The sequence below is a fragment of the Parambassis ranga genome, chromosome 19, assembly GCF_900634625.1.
Source record: "Parambassis ranga chromosome 19, fParRan2.1, whole genome shotgun sequence".
Lineage (NCBI taxonomy): Eukaryota > Metazoa > Chordata > Actinopteri > Ambassidae > Parambassis > Parambassis ranga.
In genome coordinates this window covers 646192-669963 of record NC_041039.1, presented here as the reverse complement: position 1 = coordinate 669963, position 23772 = coordinate 646192, and the positions used below count along the sequence as shown (strand labels likewise).

The 23772-nt window shown below is 43.2% G+C and overlaps 1 protein-coding gene across 3 annotated transcripts in view; it reads right to left on the bottom strand.

The window, feature by feature from the left end:
- Positions 1-23003, bottom strand: part of carmil2 (capping protein regulator and myosin 1 linker 2) — a 93520-nt gene extending 70517 nt beyond the window's left edge. For 2 of the 3 annotated variants that reach the window (XM_028430945.1, XM_028430944.1), the window contains exons 1-11: positions 22743-22990; positions 21660-21763; positions 20076-20126; positions 19715-19774; positions 19211-19332; positions 17116-17213; positions 16943-17013; positions 16799-16872; positions 16624-16699; positions 16227-16315; positions 15102-15196 (exon numbers count right to left, since the gene is read on the bottom strand). In XM_028430945.1, the coding sequence (XP_028286746.1) occupies positions 15102-15196; positions 16227-16315; positions 16624-16699; positions 16799-16872; positions 16943-17013; positions 17116-17213; positions 19211-19332; positions 19715-19774; positions 20076-20126; positions 21660-21763; positions 22743-22770 (868 nt within the window). In that variant the 5' untranslated portion in view covers positions 22771-22990. Of the gene's footprint in view, positions 1-15101; positions 15197-16226; positions 16316-16623; positions 16700-16798; positions 16873-16942; positions 17014-17115; positions 17214-19210; positions 19333-19714; positions 19775-20075; positions 20127-21659; positions 21764-22742 lie in introns of all 3 variants that reach the window. The other variant, XM_028430942.1, reaches the window with a different exon arrangement.
- Positions 23004-23772: the final 769 nt, after the last annotated feature.

Here is a 23772-nt window from a genome sequence, read left to right as displayed (position 1 = left end):
TTGTGCGTCTTGAGGTGATACATATGTGTGCCAATTTTCATAATCCTGTGTCAAACCGGCCAGAGGGGCTACGCGTTGGGGGCGCTATAGAGCCATTTTTATATGTGCATTTCAAAAGTCAGCAAATTTCAAAATTTTTCGGGCGAATGAATTTTTCTACCAAGTTTGGTGAGTTTTTGGGCATGTTAAGGCCTCCAAAAATGCGATCTCGGAGGGGGAAAAAAAAAAAAAAAAAAAAAAAAAAAAAAAAAAATTAAAGCTGCAAGCAGCATTGCGGGCCCTCGCGCACCTTGCGATCCGCGGGGTCATCGCAGTCTTCTCTCCTATGCTCTCGTCTCCTATACTCTCCTGTCCTATGCTCTCCTCCTCTCATTTCCACAGATATACAACAAACACATGTTTACAACCAAACTTTCCTGCTACCAGTAGGTGGCGCTATGACCGTATCATCCTATTAGCATATATATCTGTTCAGACTCGGGTCCATAGCAGTACTGTAAGATTTTGTCCACATTGCATGAAGTATATGGGTAGTACTGCATAAAACACAGCGAGTTCCTTTGTAATGGCGAATGGTCAACTTTGAGGCCACTCCCCTGCCACATGGTAATACTTTTGAAAGAGTTTTGGAATGCATCTATTCCCTATGGTGTCCTGAGTAGACACAGTGAATTTCAGCTCAATTGCATGAAGTATGTGAGGCGTGAAAAGTTTTGAAGCAGGGTCAAAAATAGGCAAAAAATTGCCACAAAAGTCAAAATGGCGGACTTCCTGTTGGGTTTGGAGGCGGGGTCCAAGAGACTTTTTTGTGCGTCTTGGGGTGATACACATGTGTGCTAATTTTCATGAACCTGTGTCAAACTGGCCAGCGGGGCTACACATTAGGGCAAAAAATACAGGGAGTTCCTTTGTAATGGCGAATGGTCAACTTTGAGGCCACGCCCCCACCACACCGTAAGACTTTTGTAAGAGTTTTGGAATGCTTCTATTCCCTGTGGTGTCCTGAGTGGACACAGTGAATTTCAGCTCAATTGCATGAAGTATGTGAGGCGTGAAAAGTTTTGAAGCAGGGTCAAAAATAGGCAAAAAATGGCCACAAAAGTCAAAATGGCGGACTTCCTGTTGGGTTTGGAGGGGGGGTCCAAGAGACTTTTTTGTGCGTCTTGGGGTGATACACATGTGTGCTAATTCTCATGATCCTGTGTCAAACTGGCCAGCGGGGCTACGCGTTAGGGCAATAAATACAGTGAGTTCCTTTGTAATGGCGAATGGTCAACTTTGAGGCCACGCCCCCGCCACACCGTCAGACTTTTGTAAGAGTTTTGGAATGCGTCTATTCCCTATGGTGTCCTGAGTGGACACAGTGAGTTTTAGGTTCATTTGGATGAAGTATGCGAGGCGTGAAAAGTTTTGTAGGAGGGTCACAAATCGCCAAAAATTAACAGAAATTTCAAAATTGCGGACTTCCTGTTGGGTTTGGAGGGGGGGTCCAAGAGACTTTTTTGTGCATCTTGGGGTGATACACATGTGTACCAATTTTCATGACCCTACTCAAAACAGGCCAGGGGGGCAGGCAGAAAAACCTATGAAAACACAACATTTTGTGTAGCCAGTAGGTGGCGCTCTGTCAAAGCCTCAATATTGTTGTATAGATGTGTTTAGGGTCAGACTCTGATCATACATGTGACATTTCGTACAGATCGGACAGAAAACGAAGAAGTTATAGAGACTTTCTGTGTCCTCAGAAATGGTCAAACTTTGAGGCCACGCCCCGGCCACACCGTCAGACTTTTGTAAGAGTTTTGGAATGCGTCTATTCCCTATGGTGTCCTGAGTGGACACGGCGAATTTCAGCTCAATCCGATGAAGTATGCGAGGCGTGAAAAGTTTGGCAGCAGGGTCACACATCGCCAAAAATGGCCACAAACCTTCAAATGGCGGACTTCCTGTTGGGTTTGGAGGGGGGGTCCAAGAGACTTTTTTGTGCGTCTTGAGGTGATACATATGTGTGCCAATTTTCATAATCCTGTGTCAAACCGGCCAGAGGGGCTACGCGTTGGGGGCGCTATAGAGCCATTTTTATATGTGCATTTCAAAAGTCAGCAAATTTCAAAATTTTTCGGGCGAATGAATTTTTCTACCAAGTTTGGTGAGTTTTTGGGCATGTTAAGGCCTCCAAAAATGCGATCTCGGAGGGGGAAAAAAAAAAAAAAAAAAAAATTAAAGCTGCAAGCAGCATTGCGGGCCCTCGCGCACCTTGCGATCCGCGGGGTCATCGCAGTCTTCTCTCCTATGCTCTCGTCTCCTATACTCTCCTGTGCTATGCTCTCCTCCTCTCATTTCCACAGATATACAACAAACACATGTTTACAACCAAACTTTCCTGCTACCAGTAGGTGGCGCTATGACCGTATCATCCTATTAGCATATATATCTGTTCAGACTCGGGTCCATAGCAGTACTGTAAGATTTTGTCCACATTGCATAAAGTATATGGGTAGTACTGCATAAAACACAGCGAGTTCCTTTGTAATGGCGAATGGTCAACTTTGAGGCCACTCCCCCGCCACACGGTAATACTTTTGAAAGAGTGTTGGAATGCGTCTATGCCCTATGGTGTCCTGAGTGGACACAGTGATTTCAGCTCAATTGCATGAAGTATGTGAGGCTTGAAAAGTTTTGAAGCAGGGTCACAAATAGGCACAAAATGGCCACAAAAGTCAAAATGGCGGACTTCCTGTTGGGTTTGGAGCGGGGGGTCCAAGAGACTTTTTTGTGCGTCTTGGGGTGATACACATGTGTGCTAATTTTCATGAATCCTGTGTCAAACTGGCCAGCGGGGCTACTGCGTTAGGGCAAGAAATACAGGGAGTTCATTTGTAATGGCGAATGGTCAACTTTGAGGCCACGCCCCCACCACACCGTCAGACTTTTGTAAGAGTTTTGGAATGCGTCTATTCCCTATGGTGTCCTGAGTGGACACAGTGATTTTCAGCTTGATTGGATGAAGTATGCGAGGCGTGAAAAGTTTTGTAGGAGGGTCACAAATCGCCAAAAATTAACAGAAATTTCAAAATTGCGGACTTCCTGTTGGGTTTGGAGGGGGGGTCCAAGAGACTTTTTTGTGCATCTTGGGGTGATACACATGTGTACCAATTTTCAGTGACCCTACTCAAAACAGGCCAGGGGGGCAGGCAGAAAAACCTATGAAAACACAACATTTTGTGTAGCCAGTAGGTGGCGCTCTGTCAAAGCCTCAATATTGTTGTATAGATGTGTTTAGGGTCAGACTCTGATCATACATGTGACATTTCGTACAGATCGGACAGAAAACGAAGAAGTTATAGAGACTTTCTGTGTCCTCAGAAATGGTCAAACTTTGAGGCCACGCCCCGGCCACACCGTCAGACTTTTGTAAGAGTTTTGGAATGCGTCTATTCCCTATGGTGTCCTGAGTGGACACGGCGAATTTCAGCTCAATCCGATGAAGTATGCGAGGCGTGAAAAGTTTGGCAGCAGGGTCACACATCGCCAAAAATGGCCACAAACCTTCAAATGGCGGACTTCCTGTTGGGTTTGGAGGGGGGGTCCAAGAGACTTTTTTGTGCGTCTTGAGGTGATACATATGTGTGCCAATTTTCATAATCCTGTGTCAAACCGGCCAGAGGGGCTACGCGTTGGGGGCGCTATAGAGCCATTTTATATGTGCATTTCAAAAGTCAGCAAATTTCAAAATTTTTCGGGCGAATGAATTTTTCTACCAAGTTTGGTGAGTTTTTGGGCATGTTAAGGCCCCCAAAAATGCGATCTTAGGGGGGGAAGGAAAAAAAAAAAATGAAAAATTAAAGCTGCAAGCAGCATTGCGGGCCCTCGCGCACCTTGCGATCCGCGGGGTCATCGCAGTCTTCTCTCCTATGCTCTTGTCTCCTATACTCTCCTGTGCTATGCTCTCCTCCTCTCATTTCCACAGATATACAACAAACACATGTTTACAACCAAACTTTCCTGCTACCAGTAGGTGGCGCTATGACCGTATCATCCTATTAGCATATATATCTGTTTAGACTCGGCTCCATGGCAGTACTGTAAGATTTTGTCCACATTGCATGAAGTATATGGGTAGTACTGCATAAAACACAGCGAGTTCCTTTGTAATGGCGAATGGTCAACTTTGAGGCCACTCCCCCGCCACACGGTAATACTTTTGAAAGAGTTTTGGAATGCGTCTATTCCCTATGGTGTCCTGAGTGGACACAGTGAATTTCAGCTCAATTGCATGAAGTATGTGAGGCGTGAAAAGTTTTGAAGCAGGGTCACAAATAGGCAAAAAATGGCCACAAAAGTCAAAATGGCGGACTTCCTGTTGGGTTTGGAGGCGGGGGTCCAAGAGACTTTTTTGTGCGTCTTGGGGTGATACACATGTGTGCTAATTTTCATGATCCTGTGTCAAACTGGCCAGCGGGGCTACGCAGTTAGGGCAAAAAATACAGGGAGTTCCTTTGTAATGGCGAATGGTCAACTTTGAGGCCACGCCCCCACCACACCGTCAGACTTTTGTAAGAGTTTTGGAATGCGTCTATTCCCTATGGTGTCCTGAGTGGACACAGTGAGTTTTCAGCTTGATTGGATGAAGTATGCGAGGCGTGAAAAGTTTTGTAGCAGGGTCACAAATCGCCAAAAATTAACAGAAATTTCAAAATGGCGGACTTCCTGTTGGGTTTGGAGGGGGGGTCCAAGAGACTTTTTTGTGCATCTTGGGGTGATAAACATGTGTGCCAATTTTCGTGACCCTACTCAAAACAGGCCACAGGGGCAGGCAGAAAAACCTATGAAAACACAACATTTTGTGTAGCCAGTAGGTGGCGCTCTGTCAAAGCCTCAATATTGTTGTATAGATGTGTTTAGGGTCAGACTCTGATCATACATGTGACATTTCGTACAGATCGGACAGAAAACGAAGAAGTTATAGAGACTTTCTGTGTCCTCAGAAATGGTCAAACTTTGAGGCCACGCCCCGGCCACACCGTCAGACTTTTGTAAGAGTTTTGGAATACGTCTATTCCCTATGGTGTCCTGAGTGGACACGGCGAATTTCAGCTCAATCCGATGACGTATGCGAAGCGTGAAAAGTTTGGCAGCAGGGTCACACCTCGCCAAAAATGGCCACAAACCTTCAAATGGCGGACTTCCTGTTGGGTTTGGAGGGGGGGTCCAAGAGACTTTTTTGTGCGTCTTGAGGTGATACATATGTGTGCCAATTTTCATAATCCTGTGTCAAACCGGCCAGAGGGGCTACGCGTTGGGGGCGCTATAGAGCCATTTTTATATGTGCATTTCAAAAGTCAGCAAATTTCAAAATTTTTCGGGCGAATGAATTTTTCTACCAAGTTTGGTGAGTTTTTGGGCATGTTAAGGCCCCCAAAAATGCGATCTTAGGGGGGGAAGGAAAAAAAAAAATGAAAAATAATAATCCTAAGGGTTTCAATAGGGCTCTTGCACCATTCGGTGCTCGGGCCCTAATAATAATCCTAAGGGTTTCAATAGGGCTCTTGCACCATTCGGTGCTCGGGCCCTAATTAAAGCTGCAAGCAGCATTGCGGGCCCTCGCGCACCTTGCGATCCGTGGGGTCATCGCAGTCTTCTCTCCTATGCTCGCGTCTCCTATACTCTCCTGTGCTATGCTCTCCTCCTCTCATTTCCACAGATATACAACAAACACATGTTTACAACCAAACTTTCCTGCTACCAGTAGGTGGCGCTATGACCGTATCATCCTATTAGCATATATATCTGTTTAGACTCGGCTCCATGGCAGTACTGTAAGATTTTGTCCACATTGCATAAAGTATATGGGTAGTACTGCATAAAACACAGCGAGTTCCTTTGTAATGGCGAATGGTCAACTTTGAGGCCACTCCCCCGCCACACGGTAATACTTTTGAAAGAGTTTTGGAATGCGTCTATTCCCTATGGTGTCCTGAGTGGACACAGTGAATTTCAGCTCAATTGCATGAAGTATGTGAGGCGTGAAAAGTTTTGAAGCAGGGTCACAAATAGGCAAAAAATGGCCACAAAAGTCAAAATGGTGGACTTCCTGTTGGGTTTGGAGGGGGGGTCCAAGAGAGTTTTTTGTGCGTCTTGGGGTGATACACATGTGTGCTAATTCTCATGATCCTGTGTCAAACTAGCCAGCGGGGCTACGCATTAGGGCAATAAATACAGTGAGTTCCTTTGTAATGGCGAATGGTCAAGTTTGAGGCCACGCCCCCGCCACACCGTCAGACTTTTGTAAGAGTTTTTGAATGCGTCTATTCCCTATGGTGTCCTGAGTGGACACAGTGAGTTTTAGCTCATTTGGAGGAAGTATGCGAGGCGTGAAAAGTTTTGTAGGAGGGTCACAAATCGCCAAAAATTAACAGAAATTTCAAAATTGCGGACTTCCTGTTGGGTTTGGAGGGGGGGTCCAAGAGACTTTTTTGTGCATCTTGGGGTGATACACATGTGTACCAATTTTCATGACCCTACTCAAAACAGGCCAGGGGGGCAGGCAGAAAAACCTATGAAAACACAACATTTTGTGTAGCCAGTAGGTGGCGCTCTGTCAAAGCCTCAATATTGTTGTATAGATGTGTTTAGGGTCAGACTCTGATCATACATGTGACATTTCGTACAGATCGGACAGAAAACGAAGAAGTTATAGAGACTTTCTGTGTCCTCAGAAATGGTCAAACTTTGAGGCCACGCCCCGGCCACACCGTAAGACTTTTGTAAGAGTTTTGGAATGCGTCTATTCCCTATGGTGTCCTGAGTGGACACGGCGAATTTCAGCTCGATCCGTTGAAGTATGCGAGGCGTGAAAAGTTTGGCAGCAGGGTCACACATCGCCAAAAATGGCCACAAACCTTCAAATGGCGGACTTCCTGTTGGGTTTGGAGGGGGGGTCCAAGAGACTTTTTTGTGCGTCTTGAGGTGATACATATGTGTGCCAATTTTCATAATCCTGTGTCAAACCGGCCAGAGGGGCTACGCGTTGGGGGCGCTATAGAGCCATTTTTATATGTGCATTTCAAAAGTCAGCAAATTTCAAAATTTTTCGGGCGAATGAATTTTTCTACCAAGTTTGGTGAGTTTTTGGGCATGTTAAGGCCTCCAAAAATGCGATCTCGGAGGGGAAAAAAAAAAAAAAAAAAAAAAAAAAAAATAATAATCCTAAGGGTTTCAATAGGGCTCTTGCACCATTCGGTGCTCGGGCCCTAATAATAATCCTAAGGGTTTCAATAGGGCTCTTGCACCATTCGGTGCTCGGGCCCTAATAATCCTAAGGGTTTCAATAGGGCTCTTGCACCATTCGGTGCTCGGGCCCTAATTAAAGCTGCAAGCAGCATTGCGGGCCCTCGCGCACCTTGCGATCCGCGGGGTCATCGCAGTCTTCTCTCCTATGCTCTCGTCTCATATACTCTCCTGTCCTATGCTCTCCTCCTCTCATTTCCACAAATATACAAAAAACACATGTTTACAACCAAACTTTCCTGCTACCAGTAGGTGGCGCTATGACCGTATCATCCTATTAGCATATATATCTGTTTAGACTCGGCTCCATGGCAGTACTGTAAGATTTTGTCCACATTGCATAAAGTATATGGGTAGTACTGCATAAAACACAGCGAGTTCCTTTGTAATGGCGAATGGTCAACTTTGAGGCCACTCCCCCGCCACACGGTAATACTTTTGAAAGAGTTTTGGAATGCGTCTATTCCCTATGGTGTCCTGAGTGGACACAGTGAGTTTTAGCTCATTTGGATGAAGTATGCGAGGCGTGAAAAGTTTTGCAGCAGGGTCACAAATCGCCAAAAATTAACAGAAATTTCAAAATTGCGGACTTCCTGTTGGGTTTGGAGGGGGGGTCCAAGAGACTTTTTTGTGCATCTTGGGGTGATACACATGTGTACCAATTTTCATGACCCTACTCAAAACAGGCCAGGGGGGCAGGCAGAAAAACCTATGAAAACACAACATTTTGTGTAGCCAGTAGGTGGCGCTCTATCAAAGCCTCAATATTGTTGTATAGATGTGTTTAGGGTCAGACCCTGATCATACATGTGACATTTCGTACAGATCGGACAGAAAACGAAGAAGTTATAGAGACTTTCTGTGTCCTCAGAAATGGTCAAACTTTGAGGCCACGCCCCGGCCACACCGTCAGACTTTTGTAAGAGTTTTGGAATGCGTCTATTCCCTATGGTGTCCTGAGTGGACACGGCGAATTTCAGCTCAATCCGTTGAAGTATGCGAGGCGTGAAAAGTTTGGCAGCAGGGTCACACATCGCCAAAAATGGCCACAAACCTTCAAATGGCGGACTTCCTGTTGGGTTTGGAGGGGGGGTCCAAGAGACTTTTTTGTGCGTCTTGAGGTGATACATATGTGTGCCAATTTTCATAATCCTGTGTCAAACCGGCCAGAGGGGCTACGCGTTGGGGGCGCTATAGAGCCATTTTTATATGTGCATTTCAAAAGTCAGCAAATTTCAAAATTTTTCGGGCGAATGAATTTTTCTACCAAGTTTGGTGAGTTTTTGGGCATGTTAAGGCCTCCAAAAATGCGATCTCGGAGGGGAAAAAAAAAAAAAAAAAAAAAAAATTAAAGCTGCAAGCAGCATTGCGGGCCCTCGCAGACCTTGCGATCCGCGCGGTTAATGTAATCCCCTCTCCTATGCTATCATCTCCTATACTCTTCTGTGCTCTCATTTCCAGAGATGTACAATAAACACACATTTAGACATAGTTACTGTTGCCAGTAGGTGGCGCTATGACCATATGATCCTATTAGCATATATATCTGTTCAGACTCGGGTCCATAGCAGTACTGTAAGATTTTGTCCACATTGCATGAAGTATATAGGTAGTACTGCATAAAATAGAACGAGTTCCGTTGCAATGGCGAATGGTCAATTTTGAGGCCACGCCCCGGCCACACAGTAATACTTTTGAAAGAGTTTTGGAATGCGTCTATTCCCTATGGTGTCCTGAGTGGACACAGTGATTTTCAGCTTGATTGGATGAAGTATGCGAGGCATGAAAAGTTTTGTAGCAGGGTCACAAATCGCCAAAAATTAACAGAAATTTCAAAATGGCGGACTTCCTGTTGAGTTTGGAGGGGGGGTCCAAGAGACTTTTTTGTGCATCTTGGGGTGATAAACATGTGTGCCAATTTTCGTGACCCTACTCAAAACAGGCCACAGGGGCAGGCAGAAAAACCTATGAAAACACAACATTTTGTGTAGCCAGTAGGTGGCGCTCTGTCAAAGCCTCAATATTGTTGTATAGATGTGTTTAGGGTCAGACTCTGATCATACATGTGACATTTCATACAGATCGGACAGAAAACGAAGAAGTTATAGAGACTTTCTGTGTCCTCAGAAATGGTCAAACTTTGAGGCCACGCCCCAGCCACACCGTCAGACTTTTGTAAGAGTTTTGGAATGCGTCTATTCCCTATGGTGTCCTGAGTGGACACGGCGAATTTCAGCTCAATCCGATGAAGTATGCGAGGCGTGAAAAGTTTGGCAGCAGGGTCACACATCGCCAAAAATGGCCACAAACCTTCAAATGGCGGACTTCCTGTTGGGTTTGGAGGGGGGGTCCAAGAGACTTTTTTGTGCGTCTTGGGGTGATACACATGTGTGCTAATTCTCATGATCCTGTGTCAAACTGGCCAGCGGGGCTACGCATTAGGGCAATAAATACAGTGAGTTCCTTTGTAATGGCGAATGGTCAACTTTGAGGCCACGCCCCCGCCACACCGTAAGACTTTTGTAAGAGTTTTGGAATGCGTCTATTCCCTATGGTGTCCAAAGTTGACACAGTGAGTTTTAGCTCATTTGGATGAAGTATGCGAGGCGTGAAAAGTTTTGTAGCAGGGTCACAAATCGCCAAAAATTAACAGAAATTTCAAAATGGCGGACTTCCTGTTGGGTTTGGAGGGGGGGTCCAAGAGACTTTTTTGTGCGTATTGGGGTGATAAAAACGTGTGCCAATTTTCGTGACCCTACTCAAAACAGGCCACAGGGGCAGGCAGAAAAACCTATGAAAACACAACATTTTGTGTAGCCAGTAGGTGGCGCTCTGTCAAAGCCTCAATATTGTTGTATAGATGTGTTTAGGGTCAGACTCTGATCATACATGTGACATTTGGTACAGATCGGACAGAAAACAAAGAAGTTATAGTGACTTCCTGTTTCCTCTGAAATGGTCAAACTTTGAGGCCACGCCCCGGCCACACCGTCAGACTTTTGTAAGAGTTTTGGAATGCGTCTATTCCCTATGGTGTCCTGAGTGGACACAGTGAATTTCAGCTCAATTCTATGAAGTATGCGAGGCGTGAAAAGTTTGGCAGCAGGGTCACACATCGCCAAAAATGGCCACAAACCTTCAAATGGCGGACTTCCTGTTGGGTTTGGAGGGGGGGTCCAAGAGACTTTTTTGTGCGTCTTGAGGTGATACATATGTGTGCCAATTTTCATAATCCTGTGTCAAACTGGCCAGAGGGGCTACACGTTGGGGGCGCTATAGAGTCATTTTCCTATGTGCGTTTCAAACGTCAGCAAATTTCAAAATTTTTCGGGCAAATGAATTTTTCTACCAAGTTTGGTGAGTTTTTGGGCATGTTAAGGCCCCCAAAAATGCGATCAAAGGGGGGGAAAGAAAAAAAATTAAAGCTGCAAGCAGCATTGCGGGCCCTCGCGCACCTTGCGATCCGCGGGGTCATCGCAGTCTTCTCTCCTATGCTCTTGTCTCCTATACTCTCCTGTCCTATGCTCTCCTCTTATTTCCACAGAGATACAACGAACACATGTTTACAACCAAACTTTCCTGCTACCAGTAGGTGGCGCTATGACCGTATCATCCTATTAGCATATATATCTGTTCAGACTCGGGTCCATAGCAGTACTGTAAGATTTTGTCCACATTGCATAAAGTATATGGGTAGTACTGCATAAAACACAGCGAGTTCCTTTGTAATGGCGAACGGTCAACTTTGAGGCCACTCCCCCGCCACACGGTAATACTTTTGAAAGAGTTTTGGAATGCATCTATTCCCTGTGGTGTCCTGAGTGGACACAGTGAATTTCAGCTCAATTGCATGAAGTATGTGAGGCGTGAAAAGTTTTGAAGCAGGGTCACAAATAGGCAAAAAATGGCCACAAAAGTCAAAATGGTGGACTTCCTGTTGGGTTTGGAGGGGGGGTCCAAGAGACTTTTTTGTGCGTCTTGGGGTGATACACATGTGTGCTAATTCTCATGATCCTGTGTCAAACTGGCCAGCGGGGCTACGCATTAGGGCAATAAATACAGTGAGTTCCTTTGTAATGGCGAATGGTCAACTTTGAGGCCACGCCCCCGCCACACCGTCAGACTTTTGTAAGAGTTTTTGAATGCGTCTATTCCCTATGGTGTCCTGAGTGGACACAGTGAGTTTTAGCTCATTTGGATGAAGTATGCGAGGCGTGAAAAGTTTTGTAGGAGGGTCACAAATCGCCAAAAATTAACAGAAATTTCAAAATTGCGGACTTCCTGTTGGGTTTGGAGGGGGGGTCCAAGAGACTTTTTTGTGCATCTTGGGGTGATATACATGTGTACCAATTTTCATGACCCTACTCAAAACAGGCCAGGGGGGCATGCAGAAAAACCTATGAAAACACAACATTTTGTGTAGCCAGTAGGTGGCGCTCTATCAAAACCTCAATATTGTTGTATAGATGTGTTTAGGGTCAGACTCTGATCATACATGTGACATTTCGTACAGATCGGACAGAAAACGAAGAAGTTATAGAGACTTTCTGTGTCCTCAGAAATGGTCAAACTTTGAGGCCACGCCCCGGCCACACCGTCAGACTTTTGTAAGAGTTTTGGAATGCGTCTATTCCCTATGGTGTCCTGAGTGGACACGGCGAATTTCAGCTCAATCCGTTGAAGTATGCGAGGCGTGAAAAGTTTGGCAGCAGGGTCACACATCGCCAAAAATGGCCACAAACCTTCAAATGGCGGACTTCCTGTTGGGTTTGGAGGGGGGGTCCAAGAGACTTTTTTGTGCATCTTGAGGTGATACATATGTGTGCCAATTTTCATAATCCTGTGTCAAACCGGCCAGAGGGGCTACGCGTTGGGGGCGCTATAGAGCCATTTTTATATGTGCATTTCAAAAGTCAGCAAATTTCAAAATTTTTCGGGCAAATGAATTTTTCTACCAAGTTTGGTGAGTTTTTGGGCATGTTAAGGCCTCCAAAAATGCGATCTCGGAGGGGGAAAAAAAAAAAAAATTAAAGCTGCAAGCAGCATTGCGGGCCCTCGCGCACCTTGCGATCCGCGGGGTCATCGCAGTCTTCTCTCCTATGCTCTCGTCTCCTATACTCTCCTGTGCTATGCTCTCCTCCTCTCATTTCCACAGATATACAACAAACACATGTTTACAACCAAACTTTCCTGCTACCAGTAGGTGGCGCTATGACCGTATCATCCTATTAGCATATATATCTGTTTAGACTCAGGTCCATGGCAGTACTGTAAGATTTTGTCCACATTGCATAAAGTATATGGGTAGTACTGCATAAAACACAGCGAGTTCCTTTGTAATGGCGAATGGTCAACTTTGAGGCCACTCCCCTGCCACACGGTAATACTTTTGAAAGAGTTTTGGAATGCGTCTATTCCCTATGGTGTCCTGAGTGGACACAGTGAATTTCAGCTCAATTGCATGAAGTATGCGAGGCGTGAAAAGTTTTGAAGCAGGGTCACAAATAGGCACAAAATGGCCACAAAAGTCAAAATGGCGGACTTCCTGTTGGGTTTGGAGGGGGGGTCCAAGAGACTTTTTTGTGCGTCTTGGGGTGATACACATGTGTGCTAATTTTCATGATCCTGTGTCAAACTGGCCAGCGGGGCTACGCGTTAGGGCAAAAAATACAGGGAGTTCCTTTGTAATGGCGAATGGTCAACTTCGAGGCCACGCCCCCGCCACACCGTCAGACTTTTGTAAGAGTTTTGGAATGCGTCTATTCCCTATGGTGTCCTAAGTGGACACAGTGAGTTTTAGCTCATTTGGATGAAGTATGCGAGGCATGAAAAGTTTTGTAGGAGGGTCACAAATCGCCAAAAATTAACAGAAATTTCAAAATTGCGGACTTCCTGTTGGGTTTGGAGGGGGGGTCCAAGAGACTTTTTTGTGCATGTTGGGGTGATACACATGTGTACCAATTTTCATGCCCCTACTCAAAACAGGCCAGGGGGGCAGGCAGAAAAACCTATGAAAACACAACATTTTGTGTAGCCAGTAGGTGGCGCTCTGTCAAAGCCTCAATATTGTTGTATAGATGTGTTTAGGGTCAGACTCTGATCATACATGTGACATTTCGTACAGATCGGACAGAAAACGAAGAAGTTATAGAGACTTTCTGTGTCCTCAGAAATGGTCAAACTTTGAGGCCACGCCCCGGCCACACCGTCAGACTTTTGTAAGAGTTTTGGAATGCGTCTATTCCCTATGGTGTCCTGAGTGGACACGGCGAATTTCAGCTCAATCCGTTGAAGTATGCGAGGCGTGAAAAGTTTGGCAGCAGGGTCACACATCGCCAAAAATGGCCACAAACCTTCAAATGGCGGACTTCCTGTTGGGTTTGGAGGGGGGGTCCAAGAGACTTTTTTGTGCGTCTTGAGGTGATACATATGTGTGCCAATTTTCATAATCCTGTGTCAAACCGGCCAGAGGGGCTACGCGTTGGGGGCGCTATAGAGCCATTTTTATATGTGCATTTCAAAAGTCAGCAAATTTCAAAATTTTTCGGGCGAATGAATTTTTCTACCAAGTTTGGTGAGTTTTTGGGCATGTTAAGGCCTCCAAAAATGCGATCTCGGAGGGGGAAAAAAAAAAAAATAAATAATCCTAAGGGTTTCAATAGGGCTCTTGCACCATTCGGTGCTCGGGCCCTAATAATCCTAAGGGTTTCAATAGGGCTCTTGCACCATTCGGTGCTCGGGCCCTAATAATAATCCTAAGGGTTTCAATAGGGCTCTTGCACCATTCGGTGCGCAGGCTCTAATAATAATCCTAAGGGTTTCAATAGGGCTCTTGCACCATTCGGTGCTCGGGCCCTAATAATAATCCTAAGGGTTTCAATAGGGCTCTTGCACCATTCGGTGCTCGGGCCCTAATAATAATCCTAAGGGTTTCAATAGGGCTCTTGCACCATTCGGTGCTCGGGCCCTAATTAAAGCTGCAAGCAGCATTGCGGGCCCTTGCGCACCTTGCGATCCGCGGGGTCATCGCAGTCGTCTCTCCTATGCTCTCGTCTCCTATACTCTCCTGTCCTATGCTCTCCTCCTCTCATTTCCACAGATATACAACGAACACAGGTTTACAACCAAACTTTCCTGCTACCATGTTAAGGCCCCCAAAAATGCGATCTCAGGGGGGGGAAAAAAAATGAAAAAAAAATAATAATCCTAAGGGTTTCACTGAAACTGAGTACATACATTCAGTGCTATTTGTTGTTTGAATAATCAATGTAATTGGACACACCAAGGGAACAAACCACACATGTGACATCAGTCACATGTTCCAATACTTTTTCTCACATGAAAACTGGGTGGGTTCAAACAAAAGGTGCTATCTTCTAAGTTGTGTAGATCCCAATGTAAATACCTGGAAATAAATGCTGAAATATTGATCTCTTGTCTCATTTTTTTTATCTTTTGATGTCAAAGCCAAATGTTATCAATTTACTGCAACAATAAAGGTATTGGCTTCACTGTTCCAAAACTTTCAGAGGGGACTGTATGGTCATGCTGCGTAAAATGTCTACATTTACTTTGTGAGTGCTGTTTTTTATTATTCTAGCTAGGTGTAGAGTGCCCCCTGGTAGCTCATTGAAGTATTCCATCCATCGATCCTTTGGTCAAAACTTTCAAAAGGAGGAAAAACATACCTCCCATCAACATTAATAATGACTATAGTCCATATTTACCAGACAGGTCTTTGTTGAAATAGACTGCTTTATTTAAAGACTATGTTTACACTACTACTCATATGTGAAATATAAAAAATGTACCTTTGTCCTCTATTGAATTGCCCGAGAGGTTGATGGACTGCAGGGTTGAAGAAGCATGCTCTCGAAGAGCAGCAGCCATTTTGACAGCAAAGTCCCTGCAACAGGGTAAAAAGTTTTTCTCAATCCTTTTCAATACCTCCACTCTTGATAGTTGGTCCCCCTTTTCCCTTAAGAACTACTTTAATTCTAGGCAACATAGATTTGACAGTGCTGGAAACAAAAAATTTGGTCCATGTTGACATGATAAGTGTCATGTGGTTGCTGCAGATTTGTTGGTTACACATGATTTGAATGTCTCATTGGAAGTACTGTAACCATTAGAAGATGGTACACTGTGCTTATAAAGAGACAGACATGGTCGGCAACAATGGTCAGAAAGGCTGAGGCCTTTAAACCATGCTCAGTTGGTACTAAGGGGACCAAAGTGTACCAGGTAAATCTCCCTTACCATTACAGCAGCAGCAGCAGCCTGAACAGCTAATAACCTGCAGGACATGATGGATCCATGCTTTCATGTTGTTTACACCAATCCACTATAATATAATCATTGCTTCATCTTGCTTGTCAACATCAAACAACCTGTCATGTTTGTTCTCTGTAATGATGTTTGTGCACGTTTGTTCCTCTCTCTCTCTCCTTCATCCTCTCTGTCCTGTCTACCTCTTTTTCTCCTCCTCTACCCGGCTTACTGTCAGCAGGAAGGTTCTCCTCACGAGTCAGGTCCTGTTAAAAGTTTCTTCCTGTTAAAAAGGAGTTTTCCTTGCCACTGTTGCTCTTAAGGGGGTTCAGGCTTTGGGTCTCTGTGAAGCACTTTGAGAACATTTCTGATTGTAAAATGCGCTATATATATAAAATTGAATTGAATTGAATTACCAGTAAATGTTGTCCAATGTTGATAAACCTGTGTGAACTGTAGCCTCAGATTCCTGTTCTTAGCTGACAGAGGTGGTACCCAGTGTGATATTCTACTACTGTAAAAATTTACTACTGCTTCAAGGCTGGATGTGTTGTGTGTTCAGAGATGCACTTCTGCAGACAAGTGCTTATTTTTGTTGCTGTTGCCAACTCAAACCAGTCTGACCATTGTCCTCTGACCTAGACTGAAAAACTCAAGCATTCACTCACAGTTTCAGTCCACTGGCCTCCAGGGAGAGCTCCTGCAGAATGGGAGATCTGGACAGCAGGAAGGTCAGATGCTGCTGGATGTCAATTGACTGAAGGGAACACAGATGCAGTTTTACAATTTAACAAAAACTCACTTACATAAACGATCTGAATAGTTTTTTCACAAGCCACACAACAGAGCTGTGTAACTGCTTCTTACTGATTACACTGTTAAGTAATAGTACGTACCGGTAGTATATTTTTTGTGATGAAGATACTGGTACTGGTACTAAGAAAGTAAAGGTTCTATTTCTTTCTCCTATGTCTGTAAGTTATGCTATTCTTTCTTTGAAATGATGTTCACCTCATGTCTGGATTCAACAGAGCAAAACCTTTTCATAACAGAGAGATAGTGTACCAGTTTAAGATCTTTGCAGTTGATCTTTGTGAACCACTCATTGAAAGACAGTGCTGCTATTGCTAAAGCCAAGTCCCTAAGAGGAAAGGAGAAACAAATAGTACAGAATCAGTTAAAAGAGGAATGACTGGTTAAGGGATAGAAACACAGGAAATAACATTGTATCTTAGCTCACCTGCTGTCTAAGTGGCTGAAGTCCTGCAAATTGAACTGTCTGCAGTTGTGGATGTAGTAGATGTTGTCGACATCCTGCATAAACAATTATTCATGCTTTATCAAAGCTGAAGTTGGCTGTGTGTTTCATGTTCCAATGACTTACCCACTGAATCTCCTTTTTAAACGGAATCTCGTAAAAATCACACAACGCAGCGTATGTATCAGAAAATCCTCCTGGAGATAAAAATACTTTCTTCAGCTTGATTCTAATGATCATAAGGCACTAATAATTCACATTAAGATGCTAAGAATCTTCATAAATTACTCCTTACATACCACAACAGGCCAGCTGACTGTGCAGCTTCTCCTCTATCACGGTCATCAGTGTGAGGAGTCTCTCCTGGAGATCTGGAGGAACTGTCTTTAACAGCTTTCTAAAGATTGAATACCCAGAAGTGTATATTGTTAGACTGACACACACACTATAAACCGTCTGTAGCTATGATAGCACCTATTTGAGGTATAATGTTTGCTATGGCCATAATTATTAAAACAACCATTGTGTGGTAGAAAAAGGTGATGAATGGCTTAATAACAATAGGTTGGCTTATGGATTGGAGTCCTGCCTGCCATGCTATCCCAGATCTGTCAAGAGTTCCTCCAGAGTACTTTGTTTTAAAGGTGGTTTTCTACACTCAACAAAAATATAAACGCAACACTTTTGTTTTTGCTCCCATGTTTCATGAGATGGACTTGAAGATCTAAACTTCATTTCAGATACACAATATTACCATTCCTCTCAAACATTGTTCACAAATCTGTCTAAATGTGTGATAGTGAGCACTTCTGCTTTGCTGAGATAATCCATCCCACCTCACAGGTGTGCCACATCAAGATGCTGATCTGACATCATGATTAGTGCACAGGTGTACCTCAAACTGCCCACAATAAAAGGCCACCCTGAAATGTGCATTTTGTTTCTGCTTTATTGGCGGTCTGGGGACTCAGAACCAGTCAGTATCTGGTGTGACCACCATTTGCCTCATGCAGTGCAACACATCTTCGCATAGAGTTTATCAGATTGTCTATTGTGGCCTGTGGAATGTTGGTCCACTCCTCTTCAATGGCTGTGCGAAGTTGCTGGATATTAGTGGGAACTGGTGCACGCTGTCGTATACGCCGGTCAAGCACATCCCAAACATGTTCAATGGGTGACATGTCCGGTGAGTATGCTGGCCATGCAAGAACTGGGACATTTTCAGCTTCCAAGAATTGTGTACAGATCCTTGCAACATGGGGCCGTGCATTATCTTGCTGAAACATGAGGTGATGTTCATGGATGTATGGCACAACAATGGGCCTCAGGATCTCATCACGGTATCTCTGTGCATTCAAAATGCCATCAATAAAATGCACCTGTGTTCTTCGTCCATAACAGATGCCTGCCCATACCATGACCCCACCACCACCATGGGCCACTCGATCCACAACATTGACATCAGCAAAGCGCTCACCCACACGACGCCACACACGCTGTCTGCCATCTGCCCTGAACAATGTAAACTGAGATTCATCCGTGAAGAGAACACCTCTCCAACGTGCTAGACGCCATCGAATGTGAGCATTTGCCCACTCAAGTCTGTTACGGCGACGATCTGGAGTCAGGTTAAGACCCCGATGAGGACGACGAGCATGCAGTTGAGCTTCCCTGAGACGGTTTCTGACAGTTTGTGCAGAAATTGTTTGGTTATGCAAACCAATTGTTTCAGCAGCTGTCTGAGTGGCTGGTCTCAGACGATCTCGGAGGTGAACCTGCTGGATGTGGAGGTCCTGGGCTGGTGTGGTTACTCGTGGTCTGCGGTTGTGAGGCCGGTTGGATGTACTGCCATATTCTCTGAAACGCCTTTGGAGACGGCTTATGGTGGAGAAATGAACATTCAATGCACGAGCAAGAGATCTGGTTGACATTCCTGCTGTCAGCATGCCAATTGCACGCTCCCTCAATGCTTGTGGCATCTGTGGCATTTTGCTGTGAGACAAAACTGCACATTTCAGGGTGGCCTTTTATTGTGGGCAGTTTCAGGTACACCTGTGCACTAATCATGATGTCAGATCAGCATCTTGATGTGGCACACCTGTGAGGTGGGATGGATTATCTCAGCAAAGCAGAAGTGCTCACTATCACACATTTAGACAGATTTGTGAACAATGTTTGAGAGGAATGGTAATATTGTGTATCTGGAATGAAGTTTAGATCTTCAAGTCCATCTCATGAAACATGGGAGCAAAAACAAAAGTGTTGCGTTTATATTTTTGTTGAGTGTATAAGGCCTGAGCCACCTTTTTTTGCCACCTCACTGTTGCTATAACTGTGCCATCATTGGGTCTACTTTTATTTGTCACACTGCATGCAGGGTAGAGTCAAACCTACCCTGGAGAAGAATTAGGGAAGATCCTCTTAAGTGAGGTGGTCATATGACTGATGACAGCCTCAAGATCTTCAACATGCAATACGCTGAAAGACAGTGTGTGTCTGTCTGTCTCCAACACAAGCTGTAAAGCAAACAAGTGCTTACATGTTATACATATAGGACTCTTTGCACAATATCATGGGCTATGAGCCTCTTTTTGGTTTAATGTCTTTAGAGTTTGAAACATTTAAATTGTGATTTAATAAAACAAATAAAGGCATGGTTTCTGTTACTGTTTCTGCTTGTTTGTGTATTTGTATGTTACTTCATTGTAGTTATTCCATTTATTCCCATAGGTTTTGATTGTGTGTCCCCAGCGGTTATGATTTATTCCTTTGAACTTTTCTGTTCTTTGTGATTACCAGTTAGTCTCAGTTAGTTTCATTATCCTGTGTATATATAGTCATATAGTCACAATTTTCACTGTTTTGAGATGTCTTTCATGACCATGACTGATGGTGTACCTGTGAGGGATTGTGGATAGAGATGGAGCAAATATCAAGGTAGCTGAATGTGTTCTCCACCTGTGACAGAGAGATGGATGTAATATATGTACAAAATCTTATTACAAACCTTTTTTTCATATTATATAATATTTATATGTATCCCTATATAAGGCGAATTGCTGTCCCCTAACCTATTCTGAACTTTCAAACAGTCCTCAAAGAGAATTAGAATAAAAGAGAATAAAAAAAAACATCCTCACTCAAAATTTCAGTTAGTCCTCACCAAGATAGTTGCTGCAGTTCAAAATTCTTACAGTTATACAGTGTGACAGTAGATGTCAAAGCGTGTTTGGCTTTAAACTGATTGCTTATGAGTTACCCTGAGTGGTTGACTGTATGCAACCAGGAAACCTCTCCAAAGACTCATCACCTAGAACACAGAAGGGAGAAACATGAATATGTATTTTTTGTTGTTGTTGCTCTTTAGACAACAATTTCTGTGAGGTATTGTGGACTCCATTAATGGAGGAAAAAAGACCACTGCTTTTTACCTAGTAGTGGCTAACCAACAAAGATCACTCTAAAAGTTACATATACAACCCCTTGCAAAAATTATGGAATTACCAGTCTTGGAGATGTTTTACTTTTTAGAAAAAAGGCAGATCATTCATGAAATGAATGGCAACTTGCTGGCTTTAGGAAACATTAAAGGTAATCAAGAAAAAAAATTGTGGTAGTCAGTAGTAACAGCTTTTTCAGGCCAAAAAATATGGAATCACTCGATTCCAAGGAAAAAAATAATAGAATCATGAAAAACAAACAAACAAAATAACACTTTACACCTCTAGTACTTTGTTGCACCACCTCTGGCTTTTATAACAGCTTGCAGTCTCTTAATAATGAGTCTCTTAATGAGTGCAGTTGCCAGATCAGTTTTGCTGGCTGGAACCTTGGCATGAACCATTTTCTTCACCTTCCACCACAGATTTTCAATTGGATTTAGATTGGGACTATTTGCAGGCCATGACATAGACCTTATGTGTCTTTCTTTAAGAAATGTTTTCACATTTTTCACTCTCTGACAAGGTGCATTATCATCTTGAAAAATGATGTTTTTTCATTTAGCTTTTTTCGTATGTAAATCCCATTTCCTTTAGGCGATTTCTCACAGTTCGGTCACAGACGTTCACTCCAGTTTCTTCCCATTTGTTCCTCATTTGTTTTGTTGTGCATTTTCTGTTTTCAAGACATATTGCCTTAAGTTTTGACGCTTTGATGTCTTTCTTGGTTTCTCGTGTTGGAGCCATGATACATGTCAATCCAATTGGTGTAACAGCTCTCAAAGGTGTGATCACTCCATTTTAACTGCAGATTAACAAGCAGATCTAATCTGGTGCAGGTGGGAAAGGAAATTGACAGGGTGATTCCATAATTTTTTCCTTGGAATCGAGTGATTCCATATTTTGTTCCCACTGCTTAGTCTAAAAGAGTAACTGGTACTGACTACCACAATTTTGTCCTTGATTTCCTTTAATGTTTCCTAAAGCCAGCAAGTTGCCATTTGTAATTAATTTAGTTTTGTGTCATGTCTGTGAGCTGCCTTTTTTTAAAAAAAAAAAAAAAAAAGTAAAACAACTGAATGAACATCTTCCAAGATTGGTGATTCCATAATTTTTGCCAGGTTTTGTATAATAGTCTGCAAGGTCCCAAAAGAATCCAGGAATACTTCTGTGCAACCAAAGGCCTCTCTCAAGAAGACACTGCTACCTGTCTTCAGTTTTAAAGATCAAAATATGTAAAATAAATGAAACTCTGCACTTAGGCATAAGTATTTCTGTCTTGAAGAAAATCAAAATGCTTGCCTAAAAATGTATCAATGTCTGTGGCATGTGCTCACTAAACATTTTCACACAACACACTACAGGATCTTTATAGTCCATGAGGATATGTATCTTTTACTCACCAAAAATCTGCTGGATAATCTCCCACATGACTGATTAGAGTGGTTCAGATCAACAGGTTTCACCAGGCAGACTTTGTGAGGCTTCAGCAGCTCAGAGAACTGATCTGTCACAGACACAAACAAGAGCACATCTGGTCAATTGTGATTGTTCCCTGTAGCACTTCAGTTCCTGCTGAGCATGGAAAGTGCTGGAAACGGTAACTGAGTCACCCCTAATCCATGTATAAATGTGTCTCTTTTCTTGAGAATAATTATTTTGATCTACATTGACATGTGTGTATTGATGGGACCAACTAAAGTCCTTTAAATGAGAGGCTATTTTGGTTACAAGTATTTGCACTTTCACTTTCTTAGGCTTTAACATCTAAAGAGCATTGTACTCACACAAAACTTATTGGGACTGAAACTTTGTTTTTATAGCTTTAACATCACATTAATCAAAGAGACTCATAGAGAGAGAAAATCTGTGCAGAAATGTGTGTGAATTCCCTCTGTGTTTGCACATAATGGTTATATAAATGGTCAACATTCATACAGTTAAACCCAGTTTTCTATAACAGAGCTATGACTGATGAACACCAGACTATAGTTCAGAGTCAGCAGTTAAATGGGAGGTAATGTTAGACATACAGTGCTGCAGAAACATTTCTTAAACAAACAATGACAAGTAAAATGTTTCTGTTTCAATTAGCTTCTCTTTTATTACTATTAGGACATATGTAAAAATTACTTGATGTTTTGGGTCACATTTATGCAGAAATATAGGAAATTCTAAAGGGTTCAAAAACTTTCAAACAGCACTGTGTATTACAGTCCTTTGCACTAATGTGTGTAGTTGGATTTTCCATGTAGGCACTGTATCATAATGATTTACCACTCTTGTGCATAGCTTAATCGTTCATAGTTGATAGCAGAACAATAGCGGCACAGAATCCTGTGGTCTCATAACTGTTAAAACCACAGACTGAGTCATGTTTTCCTATTTTTTATCAATATGTGTTACTGTTAGTGAAAACACAACTTAAATGTAATAATATAAAATATTGTAAATTACTACATACTGTTGAAATTGGTTCATCTTACCTTGCAGGTTCGGAGAGGCAGTCTTCATTCTGTAGACTTCAGTGAACTGTTGGAAGATACACAGAAAAAGTCAAGCTTCAATCCTTCATGCTCTACGTGTGCTCTAGCGCACACAAAAAAACAGCATTGCGTCTAGAAGAAAAAAAAAAATAAGAACCTCTACAAATCCTGTCTGAACTTAACCTAACACTGACTAAAGACACAGCAGAATTTACAAACAGCAGAGTGAAGGCACACAAGATTTCTTCTCTGAGATACATGTAACCCACTTTCTCTTTTCCTCTCTGCACACATCACCTTTTCTGCTCATCATGCACACACTTTTTGCACATGAACCTGATGATACACACATCCTGTTCCATGATGTGAGTCACTGTTATAGACAGAGAAGAGTCGAGGCGAGAACCTCATCTAATCTCCCACACTGAGAAACAAACTGGTCAGGAAATTTGCACTTTCTAAATATCAGTTTGTATGAAAAGTCACCAAATTACAATTAAGATCACAGAAAAATGGGATCACCATACTTGAGTGAGAACATTGTTTTTATTTTATTCTGTAAACCCCTGACAACATTTCTAACAAACCCAAAATAAAATTAAAGCTGCAAGCAGCATTGTGGGCCCTCGCGCACCTTGCGATCCGCGGGGTCAGCGCAGTCTTCTCTCCTATGCTCTCGTCTCCTATGGTCTCCTGTCCTATGCTCTCCTCCTCTCATTTCCACAGATATACAACAAACACATGTTTACAACCAAACTTTCCTGCTACCAGTAGGTGGCGCTATGACCGTGTCATCCTATTAGCATATATATTTGTTCAGACTCGGGTCCATAGCAGTACTGTAAGATTTTGTCCACATTGCATAAAGTACATGGGTAGTACTGCATAAAACACAGCGAGTTCCTTTGTAATGGCGAATGGTCAACTTTGAGGCCACTCCCCCGCCACACGGTAATACTTTTGAAAGAGTTTTGGAATGCGTCTATTCCCTATGGTGTCCTGAGTGGACACAGTGAATTTCAGCTCAATT